Raw genomic sequence first — 27,635 nt, 5'->3', positions numbered from 1 at the left:
GACTATCGGATAAATACGATAAATACTCCCACAAGAGTTCAAATTTTCTACTTGTTACCTAAGGTTCATAAAACTATAATACATCTTCCAGGTAGACTGAATGTTTCAGTTGTTAATTCATTACTTCATCCATTGGCTGTATATGCAGATACTTACCTACAAGAGATTTTACATAAACTGGATGCATGCCAAAGGGTTACCACTCAAAACAAATCTTTAAAAACTGTAATGTGAATACACGATCCCCCATACTTTTTACCATTGATAGTAAGAACCTATACACATTCATGATTAAGGGATTGAATGTACCTGGGAATATTTAACTAAAGAAAAATTGCCAACACATGAGATTAGTTTCCTATGTGATTGCCTTGAATTTGTGCTAAACCGTCTTTATTTCTGTTTTGACTTTTGATTTGGACAGGTTTCAATGAATTATTGTTCCAGTTTTACACATACTCATAATAGACTTCATGAAATTATAAAATTTACAAGTGTGGGCCCTTTAAGTGTTAACTACATTGTTGTACAGGTAGGGGCAGATTTACTAAGGGTCGAATATCGAGGTCGAACGATTTAGCGCTAATCCTACGATCGAACGATTATTCGTTCGATCGAACGATTAAATCCTTCGAATTGAACGATTCGAAGGATTTTAATACAACGATCGAAGGAATATCCTTCGATCAAAAAAGCACAGGCAAGCCTATGGGGACCTTCCCCATAGGCTAACATTGAGTTCGGTAGCTTTTAGCTGCCGAACTAGGGGGTCGAAGTTAGTCGAACGATTTTTAGTTCGAATCGTTCGATTCGAAGTCGAAGTAGTAGTCGAAGGTCAAACTAGCCCATTCGATGGTCGAAGTAGCCCAAAAAACACTTCGAAATTCGAAGTTTTTTTAATTCGAGTCCTTCACTCGAGCTTTGTAAATGTGCCCCGTAAAGTTTGCAGAGGATAGTTTCATCACAGATCTTTATATGGTCTTGTACTGATGGGCGTTTCACCCTGCATTCGCTAAGGCTTACAGTCAGTTTTCTTGCGTGCCACAGCAGGGTAGCGCAGGACCAAACACAGTCTGTATTTCCCTATAATGCTGTGCATCCAAGTGCAGGGCGAGTACAAGCCTAAAAAGGCAACTGATAGAAATACTATATTATGTAAAGGCAGCTTTCATCCAGCAGGGATCAATAGGAGTTTTCCCAAGAGACAATTTATAAGAACTACAAGGATCACATCATCTGATTTTTGAAAAAAATAGACTGATTATTTAATTTACAAATTCACAGAGTGAGGTTATAACAAAGCACACTTACAAGTAAAGGTATGTGATCTGTTATCCGGAAACCCTTTATCTGGAAAGCTCAAAATTACGGGAAGGCTGTAAAATGATTAAAATTATTTATTTTTTCTCTATAATATTAATAAAACAATATCCCAACTTAAATATAATTCATCCTTACTGGAGACAGAACAAACCTATTGGGTTTAATAAAGCTTCAAATTATTTTTTAGTAGTGTCTTTAAACTTAATTTCTACCCACACTGCACTACATGTGATTACTGTTGATTTTCTGAGCAACACCTAATCATGAGATTTTTATGCCATTATTTCTAGATTTCAGAGCATCCACAACTATTTTCTAATCTATCACAGATTCTCTTCTTTAAATTACGTGTTTACTACTTTCCAAACCTATGGATATTTATATCCCAACCAAGGCCCGTTTAAATCATGTTTCCTCTACATATTCCCCAGTCTAGCCATTACGAAGGAGTGGTTGCACTCCTCTTGCTTAAAGGAACAGTAACACCAAAAATTGAAAGTGTTTTAAAGTAATGAAAATATCAGGTATTGTTGCCTCGCACTGGTAAAACTGATGTGTTTGCTTCAGAAACACTACTATAGTTCATATAACCAAGCTGCTGTGTAGCAATGGCGGAAATTGAAAAAAGGCTATATAGCACAGGTTAAATAGTGGATAACAGATAACACCATTATGTTCTACATAGTTTATCTGCTGTGTAACCTGAGCCATTTCTCCTTAGAATGGCTGCCCCAACTGCTACACAGCAGCTGATTTACATAAACAATAGCAGTGAAATGCTGCATTATATTTTCATTCCTTTAAAAAACTCATTTTTTGATGTTACTGTTCCTTTAACTGCGGCGAATTTACCCCACCCACCCTAACCTGTGTCAGTCCAACACTCCCTTGTCACCCCAGCAGTTCCATTAAGTGTATATTGCGGTGCCCTTACCCCCTCTCCCTCCCACCCAGACCTGTCTAAGTTCAACACTCCCTTGTCACTCAACCCATTCCTTTAAACATATATTGTGGCACACTCAGCACCGCCTCCCCAAGAATCTATTTCAGTCCAACAGTTCTTTGTCACCCCAGCCATTCTATAAGGCTACTCTACAAAATGGTTACCCTCTGGACCATCCCCTTATAAAAGCTAAGAGAGCCACAAACACAAAGTCACATTTTCCCACCCACAAATTATGACAGCCAATCTCAGCTCAGTAGCAGCAATGTTCCGTTCACCTTTGGCAGCACCTGATGTACCACCGCCAGTGGGGTAACTACCGGGGGAGCAGGGGTGCGATTGGGCAAGGGCCGGCACCCTCTCAGAGCCCCCCGGCAGCTTGTGCGCAATGAATCCCGTGCAGTTCCAGCCGTACGGAGGGGGGCCCGGCAGCGCGTCCTGCGCCAGGGCCCGCCCCCCTCTAGTTACATTATTGACCGCCGCTCTCAAGAGAAGAGATTGGCTGATATGGTTTGTGTACACGACTAATAGACACATAGCAGGTGGGGAGTAGCACTGCAGGCACGTGTTGCGGTTGAATAGGGACAGTGCATGGTTTAATTAGGTCTCAATTATCTGCAGGGTTAGATCAATAATAACCAATATATACAGTAGTTTAGAAACTGTCTCGTGATTTGAAATCATTAGAAGAAGGATAAAGGATAAAGTTTCACTCCCTGGTATAAACTGCTCAGAACTGTGTTAATAGAACACACATTATAAATAATATCTCTCAGCTCTTTGCATGAGTTTCTTGTCTCATAAAGAAAGCATGGAAAAACAATATGAAAACATCTGTGCCCACCTCTCCCCTGGGCACGTACGCAGTCACAGGGTCTGCTGTATGCTAGTTACACCACTGTCTTGGATCAGACTGGTGGAAGTTTGGACTACCCTGCCATTAGGGTTGCCACCTGGCCAGTATTTTACTGGCCTGACCAGTGAAAATGATGCTTGACCCCAATGTTATTAACAGGGAAAAAATCTAAATATATAGGAAGGGCGGTATTTTTTTCCAACCCTACCTGTCATAGAATTACAATTATAATAAGTGGAGGTGGCACCTAAACATGTACAGCACCCCCTTGCCCAGTGCTTTGCAGCCTCTGAGGAGATCCCTGAGAAGAAGCGGCAGTGTTCCTCACACCATCAATCCATTAGTCTGCCATAAAAGTGCAGAGGAGCGATGCTTTTATTCATACCTCCCAACTGTCCCTTTTTCAGAGGGACAGTCCCTCTTTTGACAACTCAACCCGCAGTCCCTCATTTGTACTGGAAAGTCCCTCTTTTCTCTGCACTGAACAGCCAGAAAAAGAAACAAAGTTTCTCACTTAATTGGCTTTTAGCAGAGAGCCCAGAACAGCTAACAGGTGCAAATAAGATACTTTGTCACAATTCTGAGACACAAAAACACAGTTTAGATAAGGAGAAATATTTTCAAACTTTCATAACCTGCCAAATTTTGTAAAACAAACATGGTAATTAGGGGTGTGGCCACAGAAAGGGGTGTGGTCAAAAAAATTGCTGCGCTACGTGCGGGAAAAAATTTTTTGTCCCTCTTTTTACTTCCAAAATGTTGGGAGGTATGTTTTATTTAGTGGAAATGCAAGTGTGCCTGACATGTCCGGTAAGAGCTTAAAGCAGCACTTTTAGCCCAGGGTTACTCCACACAAAGCTCCTCTGCCATGTTTCAAGTGAGGCAGCAGAGGGAGCAGCTTTTATTTTTCATGCGGTGTCTCCCCCTCCTCCTCCCCCTTCTTCTTCTCAGCAGCAGCAGGAACAGGAAGAGCAGCCTGTTGTTTCCAGAGTGCCGGCACAGGGAGAGCACAGGCAGCCACTGCAGCAAGTAGGTATTAGCCCTTCATAACAAATGTGTTTGTTTTCACAGATGTGATGAATTAGCTATAAGAGTTCTCCATTTATACAAGTACCCTGGGTGCCAGCAATTGTTATCTTTTATGTTTAAACATCTGCTTATTGCACTTGAGGCATACGAGTTACACAGAAGCAAAACATGGTTTGTGTATGAGGGGAAGCTTTAGGCAGGAACTTGTATTTCATATCCTAGTATTGTATACCCTTGCTCTAAATCTATAGGCTTGCTATTGTCCCACAGGAAGTGATCATAACTGTGAGACAAACTCTGCAGTAGCAACCCAAGTCCCACCCCCTGCATCTCTTTACTGCCCATCATAACAAACCAGACAGGTGGCAAGCCCACTGCCAGTGCACATACATTTTTCCTTTATAAAAATTATGCATTGTACTGCTGAAAATGGAGAGCAGCAGATTAGATTTTCTAGAAATGCAGAGGAGAAAGCCTTGGTCAAACTGCAACTTTACCCCCAATCTGTAAAGTTTTACTGTCCATACCTCCCAACATTTTGAAAGTAAAAAGAGGGACAAAAATTTTTTTCGCACGTAGCGCAGTGAAATGTGTTGACCACACCCCTTTCTGTGGCCACACCCCCTGATTACCATGTTCATTTTACAAAATTTGGCAGGTTATTAAAGTTTGAAAATAATTTTCATTTTCTAAACTATTTTTTTGTTTCAAAATTGTTACAAAGTATCTTATCTGCACCTATTAGGAGTTCTGTGCTCTCTGCCAAAAGCCAATTAAGTTAGTTCAGTGCAGAGAAAATAGGGACTTTCCAGTACAAATGAGGGACTGTGGGTTGAGCTGTCAAAAGAGGGACTGTCCCTCCAAAAAAGGGACAGTTGGGAGGTATGCTGTGCCCCATTATCAGCTGTTCTATCTTATTCCCAACACTTCGGTTATTTGTGTATGTGTTGTTTAAATGACACATTTATGCAGCACTTCATGGAACTTATACATACCACACATACTCTAATTGCCTGCCCCAGTAGAACTCTCAGTTGAAGGACCCTTTCATATTCACACAGGGTAGGGTTGCCACCTGGTCGGTAAAAATGATGATTATTAATAGGGGAAAAAGATAAATATATAGGAAGGCCAGTATTTTTTGCAGAAAAAGTGGCAACCCTAACACAGGGTAAGGACATCTTTATCAGGAGCCAATTAACCTGCCTGTACAGGGTTGGACCGGTCCCAGACCCACTCCTGTTCCTGCCGCCAGGAATCTCACAACCCGCTCCCTACGCAAATCCTTTTCCTGGCCGGTCGCGGCAAGAGCACACTACATGAAAGTGCAGCAGCGGGTTGGTTAACAACGATTACGCCCAGCGGTGCGCCATAAGACAGCAGCCCTTCGACCCTGTGCCTGTATGTTTTTTTCAAGTGTGGGAGGAAACCAGAGTAACCAAAGGAAACCAACACAGAAATGGGGACAACAACAACATACCAACTACTTGCAGATAGGGTTGCCATCTGGCAAGTGTTTTACCGGCTAAAAAGAATTAATATAGAAAAAAAAAATATATCAAGCCTGGTATTTTTTTCCAGAAAAGGTGGCAACCCTACTTGAAGATGGCGCCCAAGCTGGAATTGACTTCAGGATCTTCACCCCTAAACAGTCCTAAAAAAGTCCCTTTTAAACAAAACAGGGATTGCTTGTCCATATATTACAATATATTCAAGCTGGCCAACTATCATTCCTGATGTGGCCCGCCCTATACTCACTTTCATCTGATTCAGTAAATAATCAATATTTCATTAGGCCCTTCTATAAGGACTAAATTTTACCTGCAACTCTCTTTCCAAGGTTAAAACTGCCAAACGATTGTTCCTTTTATTGGAAACCACAGGAATCACCTGACAGAAGTTCAGAATTTTCTGTCAGGTGATCCTTGTGATGTCCAATAATAAGGGCAATTATATGGGAGTTTTAGGGCTCTTAAAGATGAGCATTTTTACCTGCGCTCCCCTACATTCCTGTTTCATGCATTCAGCCGCAGGGGAGCGCAGGAGTAGACGCACTAATTTATTTTCAATGGGGCTTTAGTCACAGACGCACAGAACGCAGGAAAAATGCAACATGCTGCGCCCCAACCGGTGTTCGGCACTTACATGCGTCTGTATGAGTACAGCCACATTGAAAAGAATTCAGTGCGTCTACTCCTGTGCTCTCTTGGGGCTGAACGCATGAAACCAGAACGCAGGGGAGCTGAGGTAATAACGCTCATCATTAAACGTAACAGAGTATAATGATGCTGCCCTTCTCCGATTTGCAGGTGACTGGCTCCACCATAGAAACGTTTTCACCACTATTTCCTTAGATGATACACTCTCAGAAGGAATCTCACTTAACTGTCTATTACATACACCTCTCAAAGATATCCCAAAAAACATGAAAGATAATCCACTATTTATCCACACATACAACACCTGGCACAAAATTCGGAAAAAAATCAACATCTCTCAATTCAACTCCATACACTTGACCTGGATGGGGAATAAAAACTTTGCTCCTGGTCGCTCCAATACTGTCTTTAACATATGGCAAACGCATGGCCTACAAAACATAAAAGATATGGTCACGGACAAATTCACCTTACTAACTACCTCTAACCTAATACAAAAATACCCATTCCTACAACCCCATCAATTCGCATTGCTACAAATAACCCACTTCGCTACTCAGCACCTGAACAAACTCACTGAAAACGACAAAAATAACCCCCTAGACTCCCTTTGGCTGAGACAAGACGCAGTTAAATCAACATCCCAAATCTACAGACAAATCAGGACGACCCTAGATATTGCCAAATCCGCTTTCAACTTTACAAAATGGAAAACGGTAATCCCACAAGCAGAAAATGAAGACATCTTAAACTACCACACACACGTCATGAAAAGTCTGCCCGCCAGCACATACCAAGAGATGGCACTACAAATATTACATCAAACTTATCTCACACCTGTAAAGAGGTTCCACATCGGAACTGCCACCTCGGACAGATGCTTAAAATGTGGTGCTGACAGAGCAGATTTAATTCATTGTTTATGGTCTTGTCCACAAATCAAAATATTCTGGGAGGAAATCGCCAGCTATTGGGAAACTATATCCGGGAAAAAGATGCCCATCACAGCCGCATGGGCCATATTCAGCAAATTCCCGTCAGACATACAATCCCCCAAACCAGGAAAAATCCTAGCTGAACGCTTAGCCGCAGCAGCCAGAAAGGCCATACTCCACAACTGGCTCTCTCAATCCCCCCCACCCATGTCTCTAGTTTTACAAAAGCTGCAACACATTTTCCATATGGATTGGATTGAAACCCTCACGGACAAAGAAAAACACACAGAAAAATTTATTAACACGTGGTCAACATACATAGACACACTACCACCAACCACCAGACAACTAACAATACAGACTTTTCAACACACTACCTGGTACGAAACTGAACTGCTATGCGGATCTGCATCTGTCCAGGAGGCTGAACAACTGTTCATCACCTCAGTAAGTCAAAGCTTAACGGAACCCCCCAGGAGTCACCGTCTCAATAGAATATTATCGAGTCAACCATCAAACCTGCAAAATACCGATTTATGATTTAGCACTGCCACCTGCATGAAAGAAGACTACGGTTGTATGATATGATTGAATAAGGGAACCAAAGATACAATTGTTGGTCGTTTTGGTGATACTTAATATCTTTACCTAATCATGACTCGTGAAGTCACAACTCTACTACCTCACTTGACTTTTATTTTGTTATACTTGTGTGTTTTTTTTTTTTTTTTTTTTCTTTTGTTTGTTTTGTTGTTATTTACATTATTGTACCTGCAATATGCCATTTAACATGTAACGCATATAAATAAATAAAAACATTATTGAAAAAAAAAAAAAAACGCTCATCATTAAGAGCCCTAAAACTCCCATATAATTGCCCTTATTATTGGACATCACAAGGATCACCTGACAGAAAATTCTGAACTTCTGTCAGGTGTTTCCTGTGGTGTCCAATAAAAGGAACAATTGTTTGGGAGTTTCTGGAGGTCTGTAAGAGCCCTTACCTTGGAAAGCAAGTTGCAGGTAAAATGAAGCTTAAGAATATTGCCCTGTGCTAAGTCTATAAATATATCTATATATATATCTATATATATATATGTTATATATGTTATATGCATTTCACATGTATAAATTGCTATAACATTGTGCATACTGTGTTTAAAACAACACCCTAAAATTAATCCTTGCTGGTGTGGTATTTGGTTTACTTGTATAGCACAATTTTGTAATGTATTCAAATTGATAAATCGTGTGCTCATGAATATGAGCCCTAGTGAAGCAGCACATGTAAGAGGGAAGAGAAGTACATAAGGGATGGGAAGAAAGGGCAGCACACAGAAGGAGGAAAGTGCTGAATAAAAGGAGAGGGGCATGAAGGACAGAGACACAGGGAAAAGGTGAACAAACATAACATTTGAGGCAGCTGGAGTAGAGAAAAAAAAATGAGTGAGGAGAAAAAGGGGATTTGTAGGGAAGGAGGGAGCAAGGAGTCACTGTGCCATTTTATATTGGGGGGGGGGGGGCATTGTTGATGTAACAAGACCGAACATGTACAAAACTATCTGCTTTATATATTAAACCCACACACAAGTGCTGAAACCATAAGGGGCATATTAATGCCATCAAATTTCTACACAAGACTGGATCGCTTCTAAATAAGCAAGTACAGGGCTGCATTTAACCCACGGTGCTCTGCATCTTGCAGGATTCAGTCTCCATTACTAACACTCCTGTGTATGTTTTAAATGTAGGTTTTTGGACTCACCGAGCCAATGAAGTACTTCAGGCTATTTTCCAGAGCTAGGCTTTGGCCGTGCCATAGGTGTGTTTTTTCTACTGCTTCCGGTACTAGAGAAACGCTAAAGAAAAAAGAGGAATTAATTTCAAGATTATCAACTGGGCCACAACTGAAAGACTTTTTCGTCAACACCAAACCTGCTAAAACAGTATCCCCAGCTGACGATGATGATCCTCCTCCTTATATTACACCTTTATATCCACCGTCACAGAATAACAAAAGTATGTGTGCTGCTTTACCTCTGTATGAAAGCTAGCTGAACTGAACTTCCAAAAATAAATTGAATTTTGTTTCTTACACAGATATACTGGGACTTACTGGTCCCTCTTATTTCCAGGGAATCTCTGCACCACCCAATATGGAAGGCAGAGGGACTTCAAGTTCCAGAATCTATCACAATACAATGGAACAAAGTGAGGTAGGGATTGGATGACTCCATAAACCTACCTGGGGGTGGGGAAATAGTTTCTGCGTTTGTTATATTTTAATCTCTGGAATCAGGTTTTTCAGTTTAAAAAAAATTATGTATTTCTTTTTGGAAGTTCAGATCAGTTTATGCATCTTTCTACATAAGTCCAACTGAATTAACTTATTAAACAAAGGGATTGTATAGTTTCCCTTTGACTGTTAGCAGGTTGCTAGGGTAAATAAGCCCTAACAACTAGAAGGCAGTTAAAATGACAGAGCTGTAAAAGAAAAAAGCAAATGAAAAATGCTACAGCAAATTGATATCTGCATCATATTAACAGTTAATTTTAAGATGGTCTTCCTTTGTGTTATTAACCTTTTAATGTCCCTTGATATTTTGCTTTGCTTGTTATTGTAAGAAGCATTTGTTTATATTTCCCCAGTATATTTGGAGACCTATGGCTGCCAGATGAATGTTAATGATACAGAGATTGCCTGGTCCATTTTGCAACAGAACGGTTATGTCCGAACACACATAGAGACCGAGGTAACTGGAGTTAAAATCATGAACGATTACATTGGTGTTGTCATCATTCTATGCTGAGCCCTATAAATTAGCAAAAATATAATACCCCTTATTATAACCTTTTTGTTTGGTATTCTGCTTTCCAGAGTGGGACATCTCTGGTGCACTGCCTGTAAATTTTTTTTTTATGGCATGTATCCAATGGTGCCTTTATTTTATATACTGTACATCATTATAACTTTAACACACTTTAAGGGTAGGGGCAGACGGGCAGATTCGGGGAGATTTAGTTGCTGAAAGGATAGTCTATAGATTATCAGAATCAAAAATAATCACCTTGCAAAGTGGAAAAATGGTCAGAGATAGAAACTGCTGCCTTCAACAAGAAGAATGACAAGTTTGGACAATATGCAAATGCTTCCAGCAGCAGCAGAATCATTTAAACACAGTTGGGCAAGTAACTATACAGGTGCGCTTCATTTTCCAAAGTCGCCGGAATAAAGCGCTCCGAGTGCCATCCCACCGATTTACATTCTAGTCGCCCTGAAGAAGAGGAGATTAGTCACCGGGCGACTAGTCTCCCTGAATCAGAGCGCGTGTCTCTGCCTTTAGGGTAGGGGCAGACACTCTTCTTCGGAGCGTCAATCTCCCCGAACTGCCTTCTTCCTGCCTTCCGCCTGCTTGAATGAGAAAGCACCAGCGCAATGCACTCGTGGAGCGAAACTTCTGGCGATTTCATTCAAGCAGGCTGAAAGCTAGAATGTAAATAGCCGGTGGGATGGCACTCTGAGCGCTTAGTTTTCCGATGTCGCCCGAACTTTACTTTGGGCGACTTTGGAAAACGAAGCGCACCTGTATAGTTACTTGCCCAACTGTGTTTAAATGATTCTGATAACCTATAGACTATCATTTCTGCTCTATATTGTGTATTATGCTAAAAACCCATAATGATATAATAACCTATTTATCAAAGGTCAAATTTTAGAGCTCTCTGAGTTTTTTTTAGACCTCCAATGGACTGGAATGGTTTCTAATTTTAGAAAAAACTTGAATGTAAAAAAAACCCGAATCTGTGTGGCCGGGGTAAAAATCTTGGGAAAAAAACTTGAATTGAGTTGCCAAAACCCACCAAAAAAACTTGACCATCGTAAAGGTTATTAACCTTGAACCATTGACTTCTACATGACCTCAACAGGTTTTAGATGGTGTATTTTCAGGTTTGAGCTATTTTCAGCTTCGGGGTATAATCAATCTTGAAAAATATGAGGTTTTTTTTTAACCCAAAAATTTGAGTTTTGACGGAAAAATACCTTGGAAACGCGAATTTTTGGTGGGAAAAAACAACTCTACCTTTAATAAATTTGCCCCTTAATGTATAATGACAACCAAAATGACATGTTGGATCCACATTAAAAGTAATGATCTTTCTTTTGCTATTCTCTTTTTAGGCTGATGTGATCTTCTTGGTTACTTGCTCAGTCAGGTAAACACCAGCCATTGTTTTGTTCTCTGAGCAGATTTGTTATTCCAAAATACAGTTTTTACTGTGAACCAAGGGACCAGATGTGTCATTATTTTAATATATAGGCAGTAATGTACCTGTGCTGTTATCAGGATATATACCGGACTGAGAATTAAAATAGGCCCTGGCATTTCCAATCAGCCCACACAGAGGTCCAAACAGCCTCCACCAGCCCACTAAATACTGACTTTCTATGGAACCTTATAGCAGCCCCTCTGGCATTTGCCAGAACCCACAGATTGCCAGTCCGGGTCTGGATATAAGACTTTACCCAGGATTGTTGTGATCTTATAAATGCATGAAAATAATAAGTTTCATAACCATATAAATGCACAAGGACACAGGCTTTGATATACAAGCAGTGTTGCTCACATAAGGTATAATGTCTACATATTGTAAGTAATAAAGCTCTTACAAGTCACTGAAGAGGGTCATGGCGATATAAAGACACAAGCCATATAGTTTTATAAAGATTATGGAACTGCATAGAAACTTCTAATATCCTTATAGATGATACAGGCATGGGATCAGTTATCCGGAAACCCATCACCCAGAAAGCTCCGAATTACTGACAGGTCATCTCCTACAGACTCGATTTTATCCAAATAATCCAATTTTTTTCTGTACCTTGTACTTGATTCCAACTAGTATATAATTAATCCTTATTGGAAGCAAAACCAGCCTATATGCTTTATTTCATATTTCCATGATTTCTAGTAGACTTAAGGTGTGAAGATCTGAATTATGAAAAGATCCCTTATCCGGAAAACCCCAGGTACCGAGCATTCTGAGAACGGGTCCTATACCTGTACTTTGTCTCTAGTACAGGTATAGGATACGTTTTCCGGAAACTTTTTAACCAGAACGCTCTGATTTATGGGAAGGTCATCTCTCACAGATTACATTTTTTAAAATTGCCTTTTTCTCTGTAATAGATAAGACAGTAACTTGTATTTTATCCCAACTAAGATATAATGCATCCTTACTGGAGGGAAAGCAATGATTTTTAGTAGACTAAATATTGAGACCCCTTATCCTGAAAACCCCTGGTCCTGAGCATTCTGGATAACAGGTCCAATGACCTGTTTAGGTCATGTAGTGCAAGACAGGTGAGTTTACTAAAAGTCGTCAAACACCAAGGTAACTTCTAAAAGGCTCATCATTTTAAATTGGTGGTTACATTTATTTTTTTATTATACATACGTTTTAATGAGTTAGATGACACACGTGCCATAACTAAGCTCCAACTGTTCAATACTATAAACACCATGTATTGGGATATGGTATACAGGACCATGAATAACCTGTAAAATATAGCCTCATAAACATTATATAATTGGTGCTCTTCGTGCTGCTCATTTCATTTCCGGTTTTAACGTTACTTTATGTGGTTATGGAACTCACTGGTGACTACCAATATCCTTAATATATGGTATCATATTCCTATGCTATGATATAATATGTGGTATTTAGAATAATTAGCTCTGTGCACATTACCAATATAGAGCTTTTTATACTATATTACTCAGCAAAACTAAATTATTTCTAAAACAATTAACTATCTAGTATAATTTTTATTTTGAAGCTGACTCACTGAAATGATCACATGACCCCCGCTCTCATAGTCCTGCACCTGTATGGTTTCCTATGACTGCACAGACCTATTCCATAGTCACTCAGCCACAATTGTTATAGGAATTATAGTTATACCTTTTCTATTTCTCAGACATCCATATATGTGGGTTCATTTTATACAGCACCAAACTCATTAGAATATTGGAAATATATGATTTCAACCATACAATTGGGGACAGCACTTTATTACATGTGTACAAATATCTGGATGAAGAATCTATACATATAACAGGACTTACTGTGCAGCTATCGCCACATCGACATGCCCTGTGGGAGGCAGTTTAAGCAGGTAGTGCCACAATCTAGTGAAGATTCCCTTGGTTTGCCAGTACAGTTTGTCGATGACTCCCATTAGCTCATAAAAATAGACAAACCGAAAAGATCCACTTATACTGCCATTGATACATGCCATTTGGTAAAATCATAGATATCAGCCAATCAGTCAGATGCTCTAATGCGCAATTGGCACATGGCGGAAACTCACATTTACTCCTGAAAGTCCACCATTAAAGGGGTGGTTCACCCTAAGTTAGTACATTATAGAATGGTCAATTCTAAGCAACTTTCCTATCGGTCTTCATTATTTATTTTTTATAGTTTTACCGACTCTTTCCAGCTTTCAAATGGGGGTCACTGACCCCATCTAAAAAAACTAAAGCTGGCCATAGACGCAAAGATCTGATCGTACGAATCTTCGTTTCGTACGTTTTTCGGACCGTGTGTGGAGAATCCCGACATTTTGCGTCCGGCGGAGATCGGTCATTTGGTCGATCGGACAGGTTAGAAAATTTCTGTCGGCTGACAATAATATCTCTGCGTGTATTGCCGATCGTACGATTTTCAGAGGGAGACTGTCACCATCTTTGTCAGATATAACTTTCATATGATTGCTGTCAGGGGCAGGACATCGGCTGATCTGTTCTTTTACTACTTTATTTGATCTGAATGGTTAGACTTTGATCTTAATGGTTAGTGGCAGGTTGGGAGATGGGAAAGTCCGATCATACGTTGATTCGTACGTTCTGATCTTTGCGTCTGTGGCCAGCTTAATGCTCTGTGAGGCTGCAAACATATTGTTATTGCTACTTTTTATTACTCCTCTTTCTATTCAGGCCTCTCATATTCATATTCCAGTCTCTTATTCAAATCAATGCATAGTTGCTGAAATTGCAAACTGGAGAGCTGCGGAATAAAAAGCTAAATAACTCAAAAACAACAAATAATAAAAAATAAATACCAATTGCAAATTGTCTCCAAATATCCCTCTCTACATCATATTAAAAGTTCACTCAAATGTGGACAACCCCTTCAAGTAAGAACTGAATGCCCAACCAGTGACCAAGTAAATAGTTTCTATACAATTTCCAAATCTACCAACAGCCTGACTGAGAGTTGTAGGTCAGCTACAGTGGAAGAGATAAAATTTGTACAGTTAGGTAATAGTTTTCAATCTAAACATGACCCAGGTTTTTAATTGTAGGGAAAAGGCAGAGCAGACAATATGGAACAGACTACAGCAGTTTGCCACGCTAAAGCGAAAAAGGAGCAAAGACAACAGGATGAGGATTGGAATATTAGGTAAGATGCCTATCTGATCTTTGACTGACCCACAGAGGTCTGTCGGGATTTTTATTTTAAATATCTATATTATATTAAAGGGTAAGTCAAGCTGTTTACTATAATTATAGCATGTTTTAAAGTGCCATCCCACTCCCCAACTGTATTATAAAAAATTCCCAACACCATGTCTTCAGTTTCTTGTGGATTGTGGCAACAGTATTGTAAACCCACGCAGTGATGACTTGCAGGCTACCCATGGCACCCTTGGGACACCATTTAAGCAAAGCTGCAAAGGAAGCCTGGCAATGAAGCACTGCACATGGGCTAGGGACCAAAAGGAAGGGACAAAAGGAGCTGGGAAATGGCAGTCCCTGCTGCAGCAGAAAGTACAGGCTTCCACAAGCTTTATGAAGACAAGGAAGCATAGAAGTATGGGAATGATTCTTTACTGGTAGTACAAATAGGATTTTAACAATTGTTTTGAAAAAATGTGGGTGTTTACTTATTCTATGTTGCAGTGTTCCAAATTGGGGCAACTGCCCAGGGCCTCTGATTAAAATTAGAATTGTTCTATTTTTTTTTTTTTTAACGATGTATTTGTTGTGGCTTGTTAAAGGGATGGTTCACCTTCAAGTTAACTTTTCTTGTGTTATAGAAAAGGCTATTCTATATTCTAAGCAACTTTTCAATTGGTCTTCATTGTTTATTTTTTATCGTTTTTGAATGAATTGCCTTATTCTTCTGACTCTCTCCAGCTTTGAAACGGGGCTCACTGACCCCATTTAAACAACAAATGCTCTGAAAGGCTACAAATATATTGTTACTGCTAATTTTTATTACTCATCGTTCTGTTCAGGCCTCTCCTATTCATATTCCACACTCTAATTCAAATCAATGCATAGTTGCTAGGGTAATTTAGAGCCTTGACATTGCAAACTGGAGAGCTGCTGAATAAAAAGCTAAATAACTCAATTGCAAATTGTCTCTGAATATCAGTCTCTACATCAAACTAAAAGTTAGATTTAAAGGCGAACAACCCCCTTTAAAAAGTCATTGAATAAAATGGAGAACAACTCTTTTTAAGGAACGTTAGTTAAAATAAGAAACGTTGGTAACATTCACTGCCCCCATCCCTGTGTGTTTCTATAGGTTGCATGGCAGAAAGGTTGAAACAAGAGATTTTGGAAAGAGAAAATCTTGTGGACATAGTTGCTGGCCCAGATGCCTACCGAGATCTCCCGAGACTACTTGCAGTGGCAGAAAGTGGACAGCAGGTGGCTAATGTGCTCCTTTCTGTGGATGAAACCTATGCAGACATCATGCCAGTTCATACATCAGCCAGCAGCAAATCTGCCTTTGTGTAAGTTCAGCAAATCTGCCCCTGTTGCTACTGGACTACATGTATATTGACCAGTTCCGGTATTGCAGGACATATTGACGTTCACACTAGATACATGTACTAATAGGTATTACAGTGTGTAGACCTAAGGTTAAAGGGGTGGTTAACCTTAAAGTTAACTTTTAGTATGTTATCGAATGACCAATTCTAATCAAGTTTTTTAATTGGTCAGCATTATGTATTCTTTATATTTTTTAAATTATTTATTCTGACTCTTTCCAGCTTTCAAATGGGGGTCATTGACCCCATCCAAAAACAAATGATCTGTAAGGCTACAAATGTATTGTTATTGCTACTTTTCATTACACATCTTTCTATTCAGACCCTCTCCTATTCATATTCCAGTCTTTTATTCAAATCAGTGCATGGTTGCTAGTGTAATTTGGCCCCTAGCAACCAGACTGGTAAAATTGCAAACTAGAGAGCTGCTTGAATAAAAAGATAAATCACTCAAAACCACAGATAATAAAAAATGAAAACCAATTGCACATTGTCTCAGAATATCACTCTCTACGTCATATTAAAAGTAAATTTAAAGGTGAACAATCATTTTTATAATGTTTGACATTAAAGGTTATGACTTTGCTGTATCATTGAGAAAACACATCACAGTAATTTAAGACAATTACAACTACTGTATTGCCAAATGAGCGGTTCTGTCGTTCTACAGAAACAGGTCAGGTCAGAAAAATATAATTGATAGTTGTTAAAATTGTCTTTTCTCTTTTTCTTTTTTTTAAAATAGCTCCATCATGCGGGGCTGTGACAACATGTGCACCTACTGTATCGTTCCATTCACCCGTGGGCGTGAGAGGAGTCGCCCTTTGCATTCCATCATAGAAGAAGTCCGAATGCTTTCTAGCCAGGTGAGTGGCTTCTTAAAATTCATTTAATATTGCCTTTGGTTGCATTCAGGCTTCAGCTTAAAATTCTCTGAATTTATTTTTTTAATGGAACTCTGTCTCCCATGACTTTTTTTTTTATTTTCTATTTATTTTTATATATATTTTATATATATTTATATATATTTTTTTATTAGAAAGGTTAGATTATGTCAGATTTCTTTCCTATAACTGACAGGTGAATTTTGTCTAGGAGCCAAAATACCTCAGTAATGGCTCACATTAGAGTAATAATGCAGGAAAAAATGAAGGCTCCTTCTGCTGTTGCACCAAGCTGCAGAAATGTTTTTAAACTTGGCAAGATTGTAGTTTGACCAAGTACATCTCCAAGTACTGGGTCTCTTTCTCCTATCAGAGGTTTCTTGTAACTATTCAGGCACCTGAGCAGCCGTTATGATCTGATGTTGAAGATGGCAAACGCTGCAGTAAAATGTTATCTAAGATGGACTAAAGGACAACCAAATGCTTGGCAAAAACATAAAAAGGAACTATCGCAAAAATTTAAATATAATATAAGCTTCAGCATACAGTAATAAGAAGTTTTCTAAATATAATCAGTTAAAAATTCTGTACCGTTTCTGAAATAATCAAGTTTATCTTCACTATCCCTAGCTCAGAATCTGTTTCTCTTCATTCTGTATTAATTTAGGAGATGGGTGTCAGATATTGATTGACAGTTAGATCCGATATATTTTGTAGGGGGCTCCTTTTGCCTAGAAGATGTATTAGAGCTCACTCTATTAAAATCACCAGACATCGTGTCTCTCTACATGCAGGATTTGTGCCCAATGCAGTTATTTTGTTAGATTTTGTTTGTACTGAAATCATTGATTTGAGTGAGCTCTAATTCATCTGCTAGGACACCCAACTCATGCATGAAGACAGAAAGAAGAGAAACAGATGCTGAGAGAGAAATAGTGAACATAAACTTGATTATTTCAGAAACAATGCAGTATATTTAATTGATTATATTTAGAAAGTTTCTTATTTCAGTATGATGAAGCTTATATTAAATATTTATTTTCCCTATAGTTCCCCCTTTAAAAATGCTGAAAGTCCTTCTGAAATTTACTTACATTTTTTGAAAGTTGTGGGACACTGCTATATATATATATATTTTATTATAAAGATTTGAACTGATACAAAACATTTTTCTTCGAAGTTACTCCACTGTCTTTGCAAAGTAGATAATTACCAATATACATCTCCCAATCTTCCCCCGGTTGTGACTATTTTGTTCTGAGGCAACTGCTATGCTTGGGGATTGATGGTGCACTGATAATCTAATTATCTACCATGCAAGAACCAAACATGGAATCATTTTAATTCCCCTGTTTAGATTAAAGGAGAAGGAAAGGTTAAAACTAAGTAAGCCTTATCAGAAAGGTCCATCTAAATATACCAGTAAAACCCCAAAGTAGTGCTGCTCTGAGTCCCCTGTCAAAAGAAAAACTGCATTTCTTTCCTTCTATTGTGTACACATGGGCTTCTCTATCAGACTTCCTGCCTTCAGCTTAAACCTCATTGCCCTGGGCAAGAGCATGCTCAGTTTGCTCCTCTTCCCCCGCCCCCTCCCTTCTCTACTGTAATCTGAGCCCAGAGCAGGGAGAGACTCAGGCAGGAAGTGATGTCACACCACGTTAATACTGCAGCTCTTAGCCTAAACAAACAGAGAGTTTATAGAGCTGTTTACTCAGGTATGGTAAAACATTCTACAGAATAAATATAGCATTCTAGCTTGCACTATTGCAGCTAATCTATTGGCAATAAAATGCCTCCGTAGCTTTCCTTCTCCTTTAAGAAATGCCAAAAACCATAGATTTGTGGTGATTAAAACAGCAGGCAAAAAGTATTTTCAGCATAAGCTCTATTCATTGAGCTTGTGTTGAAAAAGTTGGTATAGTGGGTTCTAAATAAATTTCATGGTAACTTACCAATGTAATAATTTTTCAGGGTGTAAAGGAAGTCACTTTACTCGGTCAAAACGTCAATAGTTATTGTGACAGTTCCTCAGTCCAATTCCCTAATGTTGGGAGCCCTTCCCTCAGCCGTGGCTTCAGCACAATATACAAGCATAAAAAAGGTGGCCTGAGGTTTGTAGATCTCCTGGATAAAGTCTCTCAGATTGACCCTGAAATGAGAATTCGTTTTACTTCTCCCCATCCCAAAGATTTTCCAGACGAGGTAAGAATGTATTTATGTTTTATCTTCCTCTTATTACTTTCTTGCATCCTGCTGAGCAGTAATATTGGTTTTTGTTTACTTTTCATATGCACTCAGCTCATGAGAGCTTTATACATGTCAAGCTGGAACTGATAGTTTCACCACAACATGTTATTACTATATTAGGGATGCACTGAATCCAGTATTTAGGATTTCTCTTCCAATCTTTGCTGGATTTGATCAATTCGTAACTGCCTAGCTGAGCCATGTCCAAACCCTTCAAGTTTTGTGATTGCTGGAAAACTCTTAGGGTAGTGACACATGGGGAGATAAAAATCGTGTTTGGCGATAAGCCATTCGTCTTTTTGCAAGCAAGGATTTCAGGCAACTTCAGCTTCCAAGCGATTTGCATCCCATAGTGCACCACGGTGCTTTCTCTGCCCACACGGGCTGGACTTTCTTCAACAATATAAATGAGCCAATCTGTGTCAAAGAAATGCTTTAAAAAATGAATTTTCTGCATCGAATTGTAGCATGAGTATTGTGCGTATCTTCATGTGAGAATGAGGAGTTAACATGTGGTCGCTGGAACAAAGAATGCGAAATTGCTGCCCTAGAAATTATGTCCATATGCTCTTACCTACTTACGACATACAAAAAAAATTGCATAGTATTGTGGCTACTAATCTTCTTGTGTGTTTTGTTAGCGCAGATTTTTTACTACTTCTGAATAGCCGTGCTATTTCTGATAAATCGCTCTAAAAAGGGTCTCTGTGCGTTTTGGGACTACAGTCGATTTCAAATAGCATTGTGTGTTTAGTCGCTGGCAATTTACATTTTTCTCTATGGCTAGACAAAACAAAAGACTTGTCTCCGAAACTTGCTTTTAAAAAACACGGACGACAAATCTCCCCATGTGTCACTACCATTAAGAACTCTTAAAAACCTTTTTTTGAATATGCAAAATAATGTTCAGATTATTTTAGGTGTTTAGCTAGTTGTTTGGTAAAGGTTTTTTTTTTTATCTGCCCCATACCTTTAGTGGAGGATTTGTCTAAATTAAAAAAAATATGGATTTGGTGCATCTATCGAAATATATACAGTATAAACCAAAAATAAATGGACTCTATTAATGATGAAAAAAAAACATCCTAGGAATCTGCCACTGGGTTGTGTTTTATTTCTTATTTTCTGTTTTAAGTGTGGGGAAATGTTTACCTGTTTGTCCTTTAGCTTAAAAGCAGCTTCTTATTGCACCTACCACTTGGCAGTCTCTGCTGAGGAATCAGGGGTTGTAGCGACTAGGTAAATTTAGGGGCAGATTTATCAAGGGTTGAATTTCGAGGGTTAAAAAACCCTCGAAGTAAAATCCTTCGAATATCGAATTTGAAGGATTTTATCGCAAAAGGTTCGATCAAATAAAAATCAAATGATTCAGACGATTTTAATCGATCAAATGATTTTTATTTGATCATAAAAAGTGCCCAAAACCTATCTACAATGTCCCCATAGGCTAACATTCAACTCGGTAGCTTTTATTTGGCGAAGTATTGAGTCGAAGGATTTTTTAACGAGACAGTACTTCGATTATCGAATGGCCGGACGATTTTTACTTCGAATCATTCGATTCGATCGAATTTGACTAATTCGATGGTCGAAGTACCCAAAAAAATACTTAGAATTTCAAATATTTTTGCATTCGAACTATTCACTCGAGCTTAGTAAATCTGCCCCTAAAAGTATGAATGAAAGAATATTCAGCTGCAAAGTTAAAGTAACAAGATAAAGTGTAGTAGTTTCTATAAATCTCTGTCACAAAGGCAAAAAGTCTCAAAAAAGACTCAAAAAGTCTTTGAGTGGTAGTGTGTGCAAATAAAACATCTGTGTATACATCACACATTCATGATTGCATATTTTTTGGGCTATCATAAGTAGTATACATTCTATTACAGGTTCTCCAGCTAATTGCTGAACGTCACAACATTTGCAAACAAATCCACATCCCGGCTCAGAGTGGAAGTAATAGAGTTCTGGAGAGCATGAGAAGAGGGTACGTTTACTTTAAGGGTGGTGGCACACGAGGCTACTGGGGGAGATTAATCAGACAGTGACAAATCGCCTCTTCTTCAGGCGACTAATCTCCCCTAAATTCCTTCACGCTGGCTAGAATGTAAATCGCCCGGGGGGATGGTACTCGGATCGCTTCTGCTTTCAGAAGTCGCCCAAAGTTTCCTCGTGAGGACGAAGTTTTCCGAGTACATTCTAGCCAGCGGGAAGGCATTTAGGGGAGATTAGTCGCCCGAAGAAGAGGCGATTTGTCGCTAGCAGACTAATCCTTCTGAGTAGCCACGTCTGCCACCACCCTAAATCGCCAGTTTAAGTCACCTGCAAGCAGATTTCAAGATTATAGTTTGCTGTCCCACTGTTAACTGTTTTTCATTGGTTTGTTCCACATAGGTACAGCAAAGAAGCTTATCTGGATCTGATTCAGAATATTCGGGAATCCATTCCAGGTCAGTAGCAATAATTTGTTAAATAATAGCCAAAATGGGTTGTGTTATTCTCTGTTAAATTAACATAGTAACATAGTAAGTTAGGTTGAAAAAAGACACACGTCCATCAAGTTCAACCTTTTGAGTCTATATATAACCTGTCAGTTGATCCAGAGGAAGGCAAAAAAAAAACATTTGAAGCCTCTCCAATTTGCCCCAGAGGGGGAAAAATTCCTTCAGGACTCCAAAATGGCAATGAGCTAGTAAGAATAGAAGTTATTTTATGGCAGCCATAGGAATTCTATGTAAAGAGTAGAATATCAGTTGTAACTGAGAAGAGTTTGGAGGATAGAAGCCATGATTGTCACAAACATTACACAGAGATATTAATAACATTTGTTGCAGCTTTTAGCTACAGCTTCCTCTTGTGGGATTAGTCAAAACAATGTACACATATTATTTTGGGGTTAGCCAGCCAGAATCTTTGGATGTTGTTGCATGTTCTAGCCGATTGTTCAAAAAATTCCTTGTCAAATATATGCTCCAATACAATAAGTTCATGGGTGAGTTTCTTATCTCTTGCATTCAGAACTATTGCCATACACTGGTTGAAAAAACTTACATGAAACTTTAGATTTGGGATTATTGTACTTTTTTTTTATAATTGTTGTTGCTATTCTGATTCACATAAAGTCTGCCCCAGTAAGAACAAACTGTGCTAGACCAGTAAAAGTCGACTGCTAATTGGGTGCTTCCGCTATTAGGACTAGGGCCAATTTTCAAGTGTCTGCGTTATTTTAACATGTCATTTTGTACATTATAGTAGCACATTTAGTAACTGAGAATGTAGAAGTTATTGATGAAATCATTTCTAGGTGTGAGTCTCAGCAGTGATTTCATTACGGGCTTCTGCCAGGAGACAGAGGAGGATCATCAGCAAACTTTGTCGCTCTTACGGGAGGTTTCCTATAATGCAGCCTATCTGTTCGCCTACAGCATGAGAAAGGTAACAACGCAAAGTACCGTTTTAAAAGTGATATAAGTCCAAAACTGAATTAATGTAACCTTATTTAGAGTGGTCCTCTGAGATTCCATTAAAGGAAAACTATATCACCAAAATGAACACTTAAGCAACAGATAGTTTATATCAAATTAAATGGCATATTAAAGAATCTTACCAAACTGGTCTATATATTTAGGTAAATATTGCCATTTTACATCTCTTGCCTTGACCCACCATTTTGTGATGGTCTCTGTGCTGCCTCAGAGATCACCTGACCAGAAATACTACAACTCTAACTGTAACAGGAAAATATGTGGAAGCAAAAGACAGAACTCTGTCTGTTAATTGGCTCATGTGACCTTACATGTATGGTTTGTTTGATGTGTTTGTGTGCAGAGTGAATCGTATGATCCCAGGGGGCGGCCCTTATTCTTTAAAATGGCAATTTTCTATTGAGGATTACCCAATGGCAAATGCTACTAAAAACGTTATTACGTTAAAACTTATTATGAAAATGGTTTATTTACATGAAGCAGGGTTTTACGCAATAGCTTTTTATAGAGACCTACAGTACATAGTTTGGGGGGTATAGTTTTCCTTTAATGGTGTGTTTCTGTTTTTAGGACTAGGGCCAATTTGCCATTGTCTGTATTATAGTCTTTTTTGGTAAATATGTTACTGAGATTCCATTAGTGTAAACAATAATAGAAAGGGAGCCATTGCTAACATGTGTTTCTTAAATAGTCTGTTACCCTTAAACGGGTTGTTTGCCTTTAAATTAACTTTAAGTATAATGTAGGGAGTAAAATTTTGTGATAAATTTCAATTGGTTTTCCTTTTTTAATTATTTGTGGTTTTTGGGTTATTTATCTTTTTATTCAGCTTCTCTCCAGTTTGCAGTTTTGGCAATCTTGTTGCCAGGGCCCAAATTACTCTAGCAACCATGCACTTGAATAAGAGACAGAAATATGAATAGGCAAGGCCTGAATAGAAAGTTGAGTAATAAAAAGCAGCAATAATAATACATTTGTTTGCTTTTTAGATGGAGTCAGTGACCCCCCCCCCCATTTGAAAGACGGAAATAATCAGAAAGCAAATAATTCAAAAATGATAAATAAATAATGAAGACCAATTGAAAAGTTGCTAAGAATTAGCCATTCTATAACAAACTAAAAGTAACTGGATGTTATAGTAAAAGGATGGTGACTTTCAGAGAGATGGTTTAAGTCGAAATCCTGGTATTAGCAAAAGAGAAGTAGTCTGAGAAAGTTTCCATCAATTACTTTGTCCCAATCAAAATAATGGATCCTAAAAGCATATGACAGGCAGAAGCCACGAGCAGAAGGGATGTAGCTGTTTGAAACAAAGCTAAACATAACAAGTAGGGATGCACCGAATCCACTATTCGGGATTTGACCAAATCCTTTGTTAAAGATACGGCCAAATACCGAACCGAATCTTAAATTGCATATGCATGCCTGGAAAAACAATCTGAATCCTAATTAGCATATGCATGCCTGGAAAAACTGAATCTGAATCCTAATTAGCATATGCATGCCTGGAAAAACTGAATATGAATCCTAATTAGCATATGCATGCCTGGAAAAACTGAATCTGATTCCGAATTAGCATATGCATGCCTGGAAAAATGAATCTGATTCTGAATTAGCATATGCATGCTTGGAAAAAACTGAATCTGAATCCTAATTAGCATATGCATGCCAGGAAAAATGAATCTGAATCCTAATTTGCATATACATGCCTGGAAAAACTAATCTGAATCCTAATTTGCATATGCATGCCTGGAAAAACTGAATATGAATCATAATTAGCATATGCATGCCTGGAAAAACTGAATCTGAATCCTAATTGACATGTGCAAATTTGTGTCAGGAAAGGAAAAAGTGGAGAAAATTTCTTTACTTCCTTGTTTTGTGACGAAAAGTCACATGATGTCCTTTCCCGCCCTTATTTACATATGCAAATTAGGATTTTTGGATTCAGTTCTGACAGGCACAGGGATTCTGCCAAATCAGAATCCTGCTGAAAAAGGCAGAATCTTGGTCGAATCCTGGATTTAGTGCATCCCTAATATTGAGAGACAAGCATCTTCCCCCAGTGAATCTACTGCCTTTGGTTGAAATGTTTAAAATAAATTAGTATGCTAGCATTCGGTGCATACAGTATTTAAGAAGCAAAAATATGTCTAATCCTTCTTCCTAGAAAACAAGGGCATATCATAGACTGCAGGATGATGTTCCCCCAGAGGTAAAACAACGGCGGTTGGAGGAGCTCATTTCTGTCTTCAGAGAGGAGGCTGAAAGAGTGAATAAGAGAACTGTGGAAAGTACCCAACTGGTGCTGGTAGAAGGGGTATGTATGTCTGCTTTACTTGGAGTGAAAGGAATGAACAACGGGTGGGTTTATTACTAAATCAGCTGTTCCAAACCTTCTAATGGTAGGTTACAAGATGGCAGACAAGACAAATCAAATCGGTTTTTTATTAGATTTATTGAACGTTTACTATTGGTTTCCTCAAACGCCTTTCCTAACTGTGTGTATTTTTTTTATTGCTTTCTTTCATAGCCAAGTAAACGTTCTCCAGCAGAACTGTGTGGCAGGAACGATGGAAATACTAAAGTAATATTCTCTGAAACACCAAAAGCAGATAATTTAGCACTGGAGAATAAAATCCAACCTGGAGATTATGTCTTGGTGAAGGTACATAAAACCGTGCCAGATACTGTCAATTCTCTTTAATACTCAATTAAACAAAGCGTGTTGTACTTTTTTACTGTGCCAATACAATAGCCCCACAACACATCACCACAATTATAAACCTCCACAACTGACAAACAATAAATGCTAATAATAGGAAGGTGGAGCACTTTGACCATTCACTTATCAGTCAATCAGATGAGACGTTGGCCAAACACTCACCAATTAGCCCTACTTACAGTTTACAAATCTACCAGTAGTTCCACCTGGGAGCAAGTTTTTTTTTAGTGAAATTTACTTTACTCCTAATGTTCTTGTGTGCTGCTAATCATAACTTCTGGATTTCTTTTCTAGATAACATCTTCCAGCTCCCAGAGTTTAAAAGGGACTCTGCTCGGCCTGACCACCCTCCAGAAGTCTCCTGCTTACAGCTGATTATAGATGTGCAATGGAAGCTGATTACTGTGCCGCTCAATGAGCAAAACAAAGACTTGTTTGTATTTATTTATTATTTAGCCTGTCACAATGTTACATAAATATTTATTAGCAGAGCAAGGAGCCAGATTCTGTAATTTTTCTGCTATCTCAATCTTTCAAATAAATTTATTTTTACAAACAGCAAATTATTCACAAATAAAGACCCCCTAACTATAATATTTGGCACTGTTGAAGTCTCTGTGGCATATTTACTAAAGATAAAGAAGATATGGTACAATAAACTGGTATAAACTTCATGATCGTTGTTTGGGGGGGCTGCGGTTTTTACATTTTGATAACTATGCCCCTCATACTCTAAGGTCTTATTTAATCTAACACATAAAATAAAAGCCCATGTAACATGCCAGGAAACAGTGCATTTTTCGGGCCAGGGCAGCTCTGTGACATTTGCTGCTAGCCAATTTTACCTTGTATGTTTAAGGGACACTGTCTAATGTAAACTTACCCTGCTTTATTGTATTTAGTATGTTGAACAGATGTTCCATGACCATCAAGTTTAGGTTGTTATACACCCATTTACAAAAGTCCTGCTAGCGTTTTGTATAGCCTTTTGTCGCCGGGGCGACTGAATCCCCCCGATTCTCCACGTTTGTCTCTGCCCTTAAAGTTTACACATGGCAAGCAGACACAGCAGGCAGACTTGCATGTGGGGGCCACACAAGGGGGTCTGAAAAAAAGGCGCTTGCGAGGGGACATGATTACACACACTTTACAAGTACATTAGAGGACATTATAGACAAATAACAGGGGACCTTTTTACCCATAAAGTACCAGAGGCCATCCCTTCAGACTAGAATAAAAGAAATTTTATTTGAAGCAACATAGGTGTTGTTCACAGCCAGGACAGTGAGGTTGTGGAATGCACTGCCGGGTGATGTTGTGATGGCTGATTCAGTTAATGCCTTTAAGAATGGCTTCGGTGATTTCTTGGACAGACATAATACCAAAGGCTATTGTGATACTAAACTTTATAGTTAGTATAGATATGGGTAATTGGGTATATATAATTTATGTGAAAGTAGGGAGGAGTGTGTGTGTGTGTATGGATGCTGGGTTTTCATTTGGAGGGGTTGAACTTGATGGACTTTGTCTTTTTTCAACCCAATTTAACTATGTAACTATATGTAGTACATCTTAGAGTGGTCCTGATAGGTGTCCTATGCTCTGTTCTGCTTCCCTATGCTTCCTGTGTGTGTCATACTCGGTCTGCACTATGCTCCCCTGTGTGTCATACTCTGCCTGCCCTATGGTCCCTGTGTGTGCCATACTCTGTATGTCCTATGCTCCCTGTGTGTGCCATACTCTGCCTGCCCTATGCTCCCTGTGTGTGCCATACTCAGCCTTTGCTATGCTCCCTGTGTGGGAAACAACCCGAAATGGGAAACAAATCCCCATTCCAAATTTAAAACAAAACCAGCTGTTAGCAGTCACACCACCCATGTGTACAGCCTGAATGTTAGCAAACCATTACCCCCTACTGAAATATATTTGGACAGTACACAAGTATAAGTTGTCAGTACAAAAATGTAAACTACTAAACTTCAAAGCTCTGTTTTTTACGTTACACACTTATCTACCAAATGCCATTTAGGTACCAAAGTTAAACATTCTAAATGTAAATGGCAGGAGTTTTTGAACAGTTTGATGGCCAATATGCAAAGGATTTTTTCCAGATGCACTGTTGGTGTTTAGAAGAGTACAGAGAGGTCCAGTCATATGTAATCAGTAGATAAACACTATACTTAAAGGATGCAAGAAGCTATTTG

At 38.8% G+C, this 27,635-nt stretch overlaps 1 protein-coding gene across 4 annotated transcripts; it reads left to right on the top strand.

Moving 5' to 3' along the window:
- The first annotated feature begins 4,051 nt into the window (after nucleotides 1-4,051).
- On the top strand, nucleotides 4,052-26,025 carry cdk5rap1.L (CDK5 regulatory subunit associated protein 1 L homeolog). Of its 4 annotated transcripts, none has more exons than XM_018234660.2 (14): nucleotides 4,052-4,151; nucleotides 8,997-9,264; nucleotides 9,895-9,998; nucleotides 11,426-11,460; nucleotides 14,615-14,712; nucleotides 15,844-16,054; nucleotides 16,839-16,959; nucleotides 18,949-19,179; nucleotides 21,111-21,208; nucleotides 21,616-21,671; nucleotides 22,526-22,656; nucleotides 24,877-25,026; nucleotides 25,240-25,374; nucleotides 25,726-26,025. In XM_018234660.2, the coding sequence occupies exons 2-14, from the start codon at nucleotides 9,018-9,020 to the stop codon at nucleotides 25,804-25,806; spliced, it is 1,698 nt and encodes a 565-aa protein (XP_018090149.1). In that variant the 5' UTR covers nucleotides 4,052-4,151; nucleotides 8,997-9,017; the 3' UTR covers nucleotides 25,807-26,025.
- The last annotated feature ends 1,610 nt before the right edge of the window (nucleotides 26,026-27,635 follow it).

This window comes from Xenopus laevis, chromosome 9_10L (genome assembly GCF_017654675.1).
Source record: "Xenopus laevis strain J_2021 chromosome 9_10L, Xenopus_laevis_v10.1, whole genome shotgun sequence".
Lineage (NCBI taxonomy): Eukaryota > Metazoa > Chordata > Amphibia > Anura > Pipidae > Xenopus > Xenopus laevis.
The sequence above is the reverse complement of the archived record's forward strand: the minus strand, read 5'-3'. Positions and strand labels throughout refer to the sequence as shown.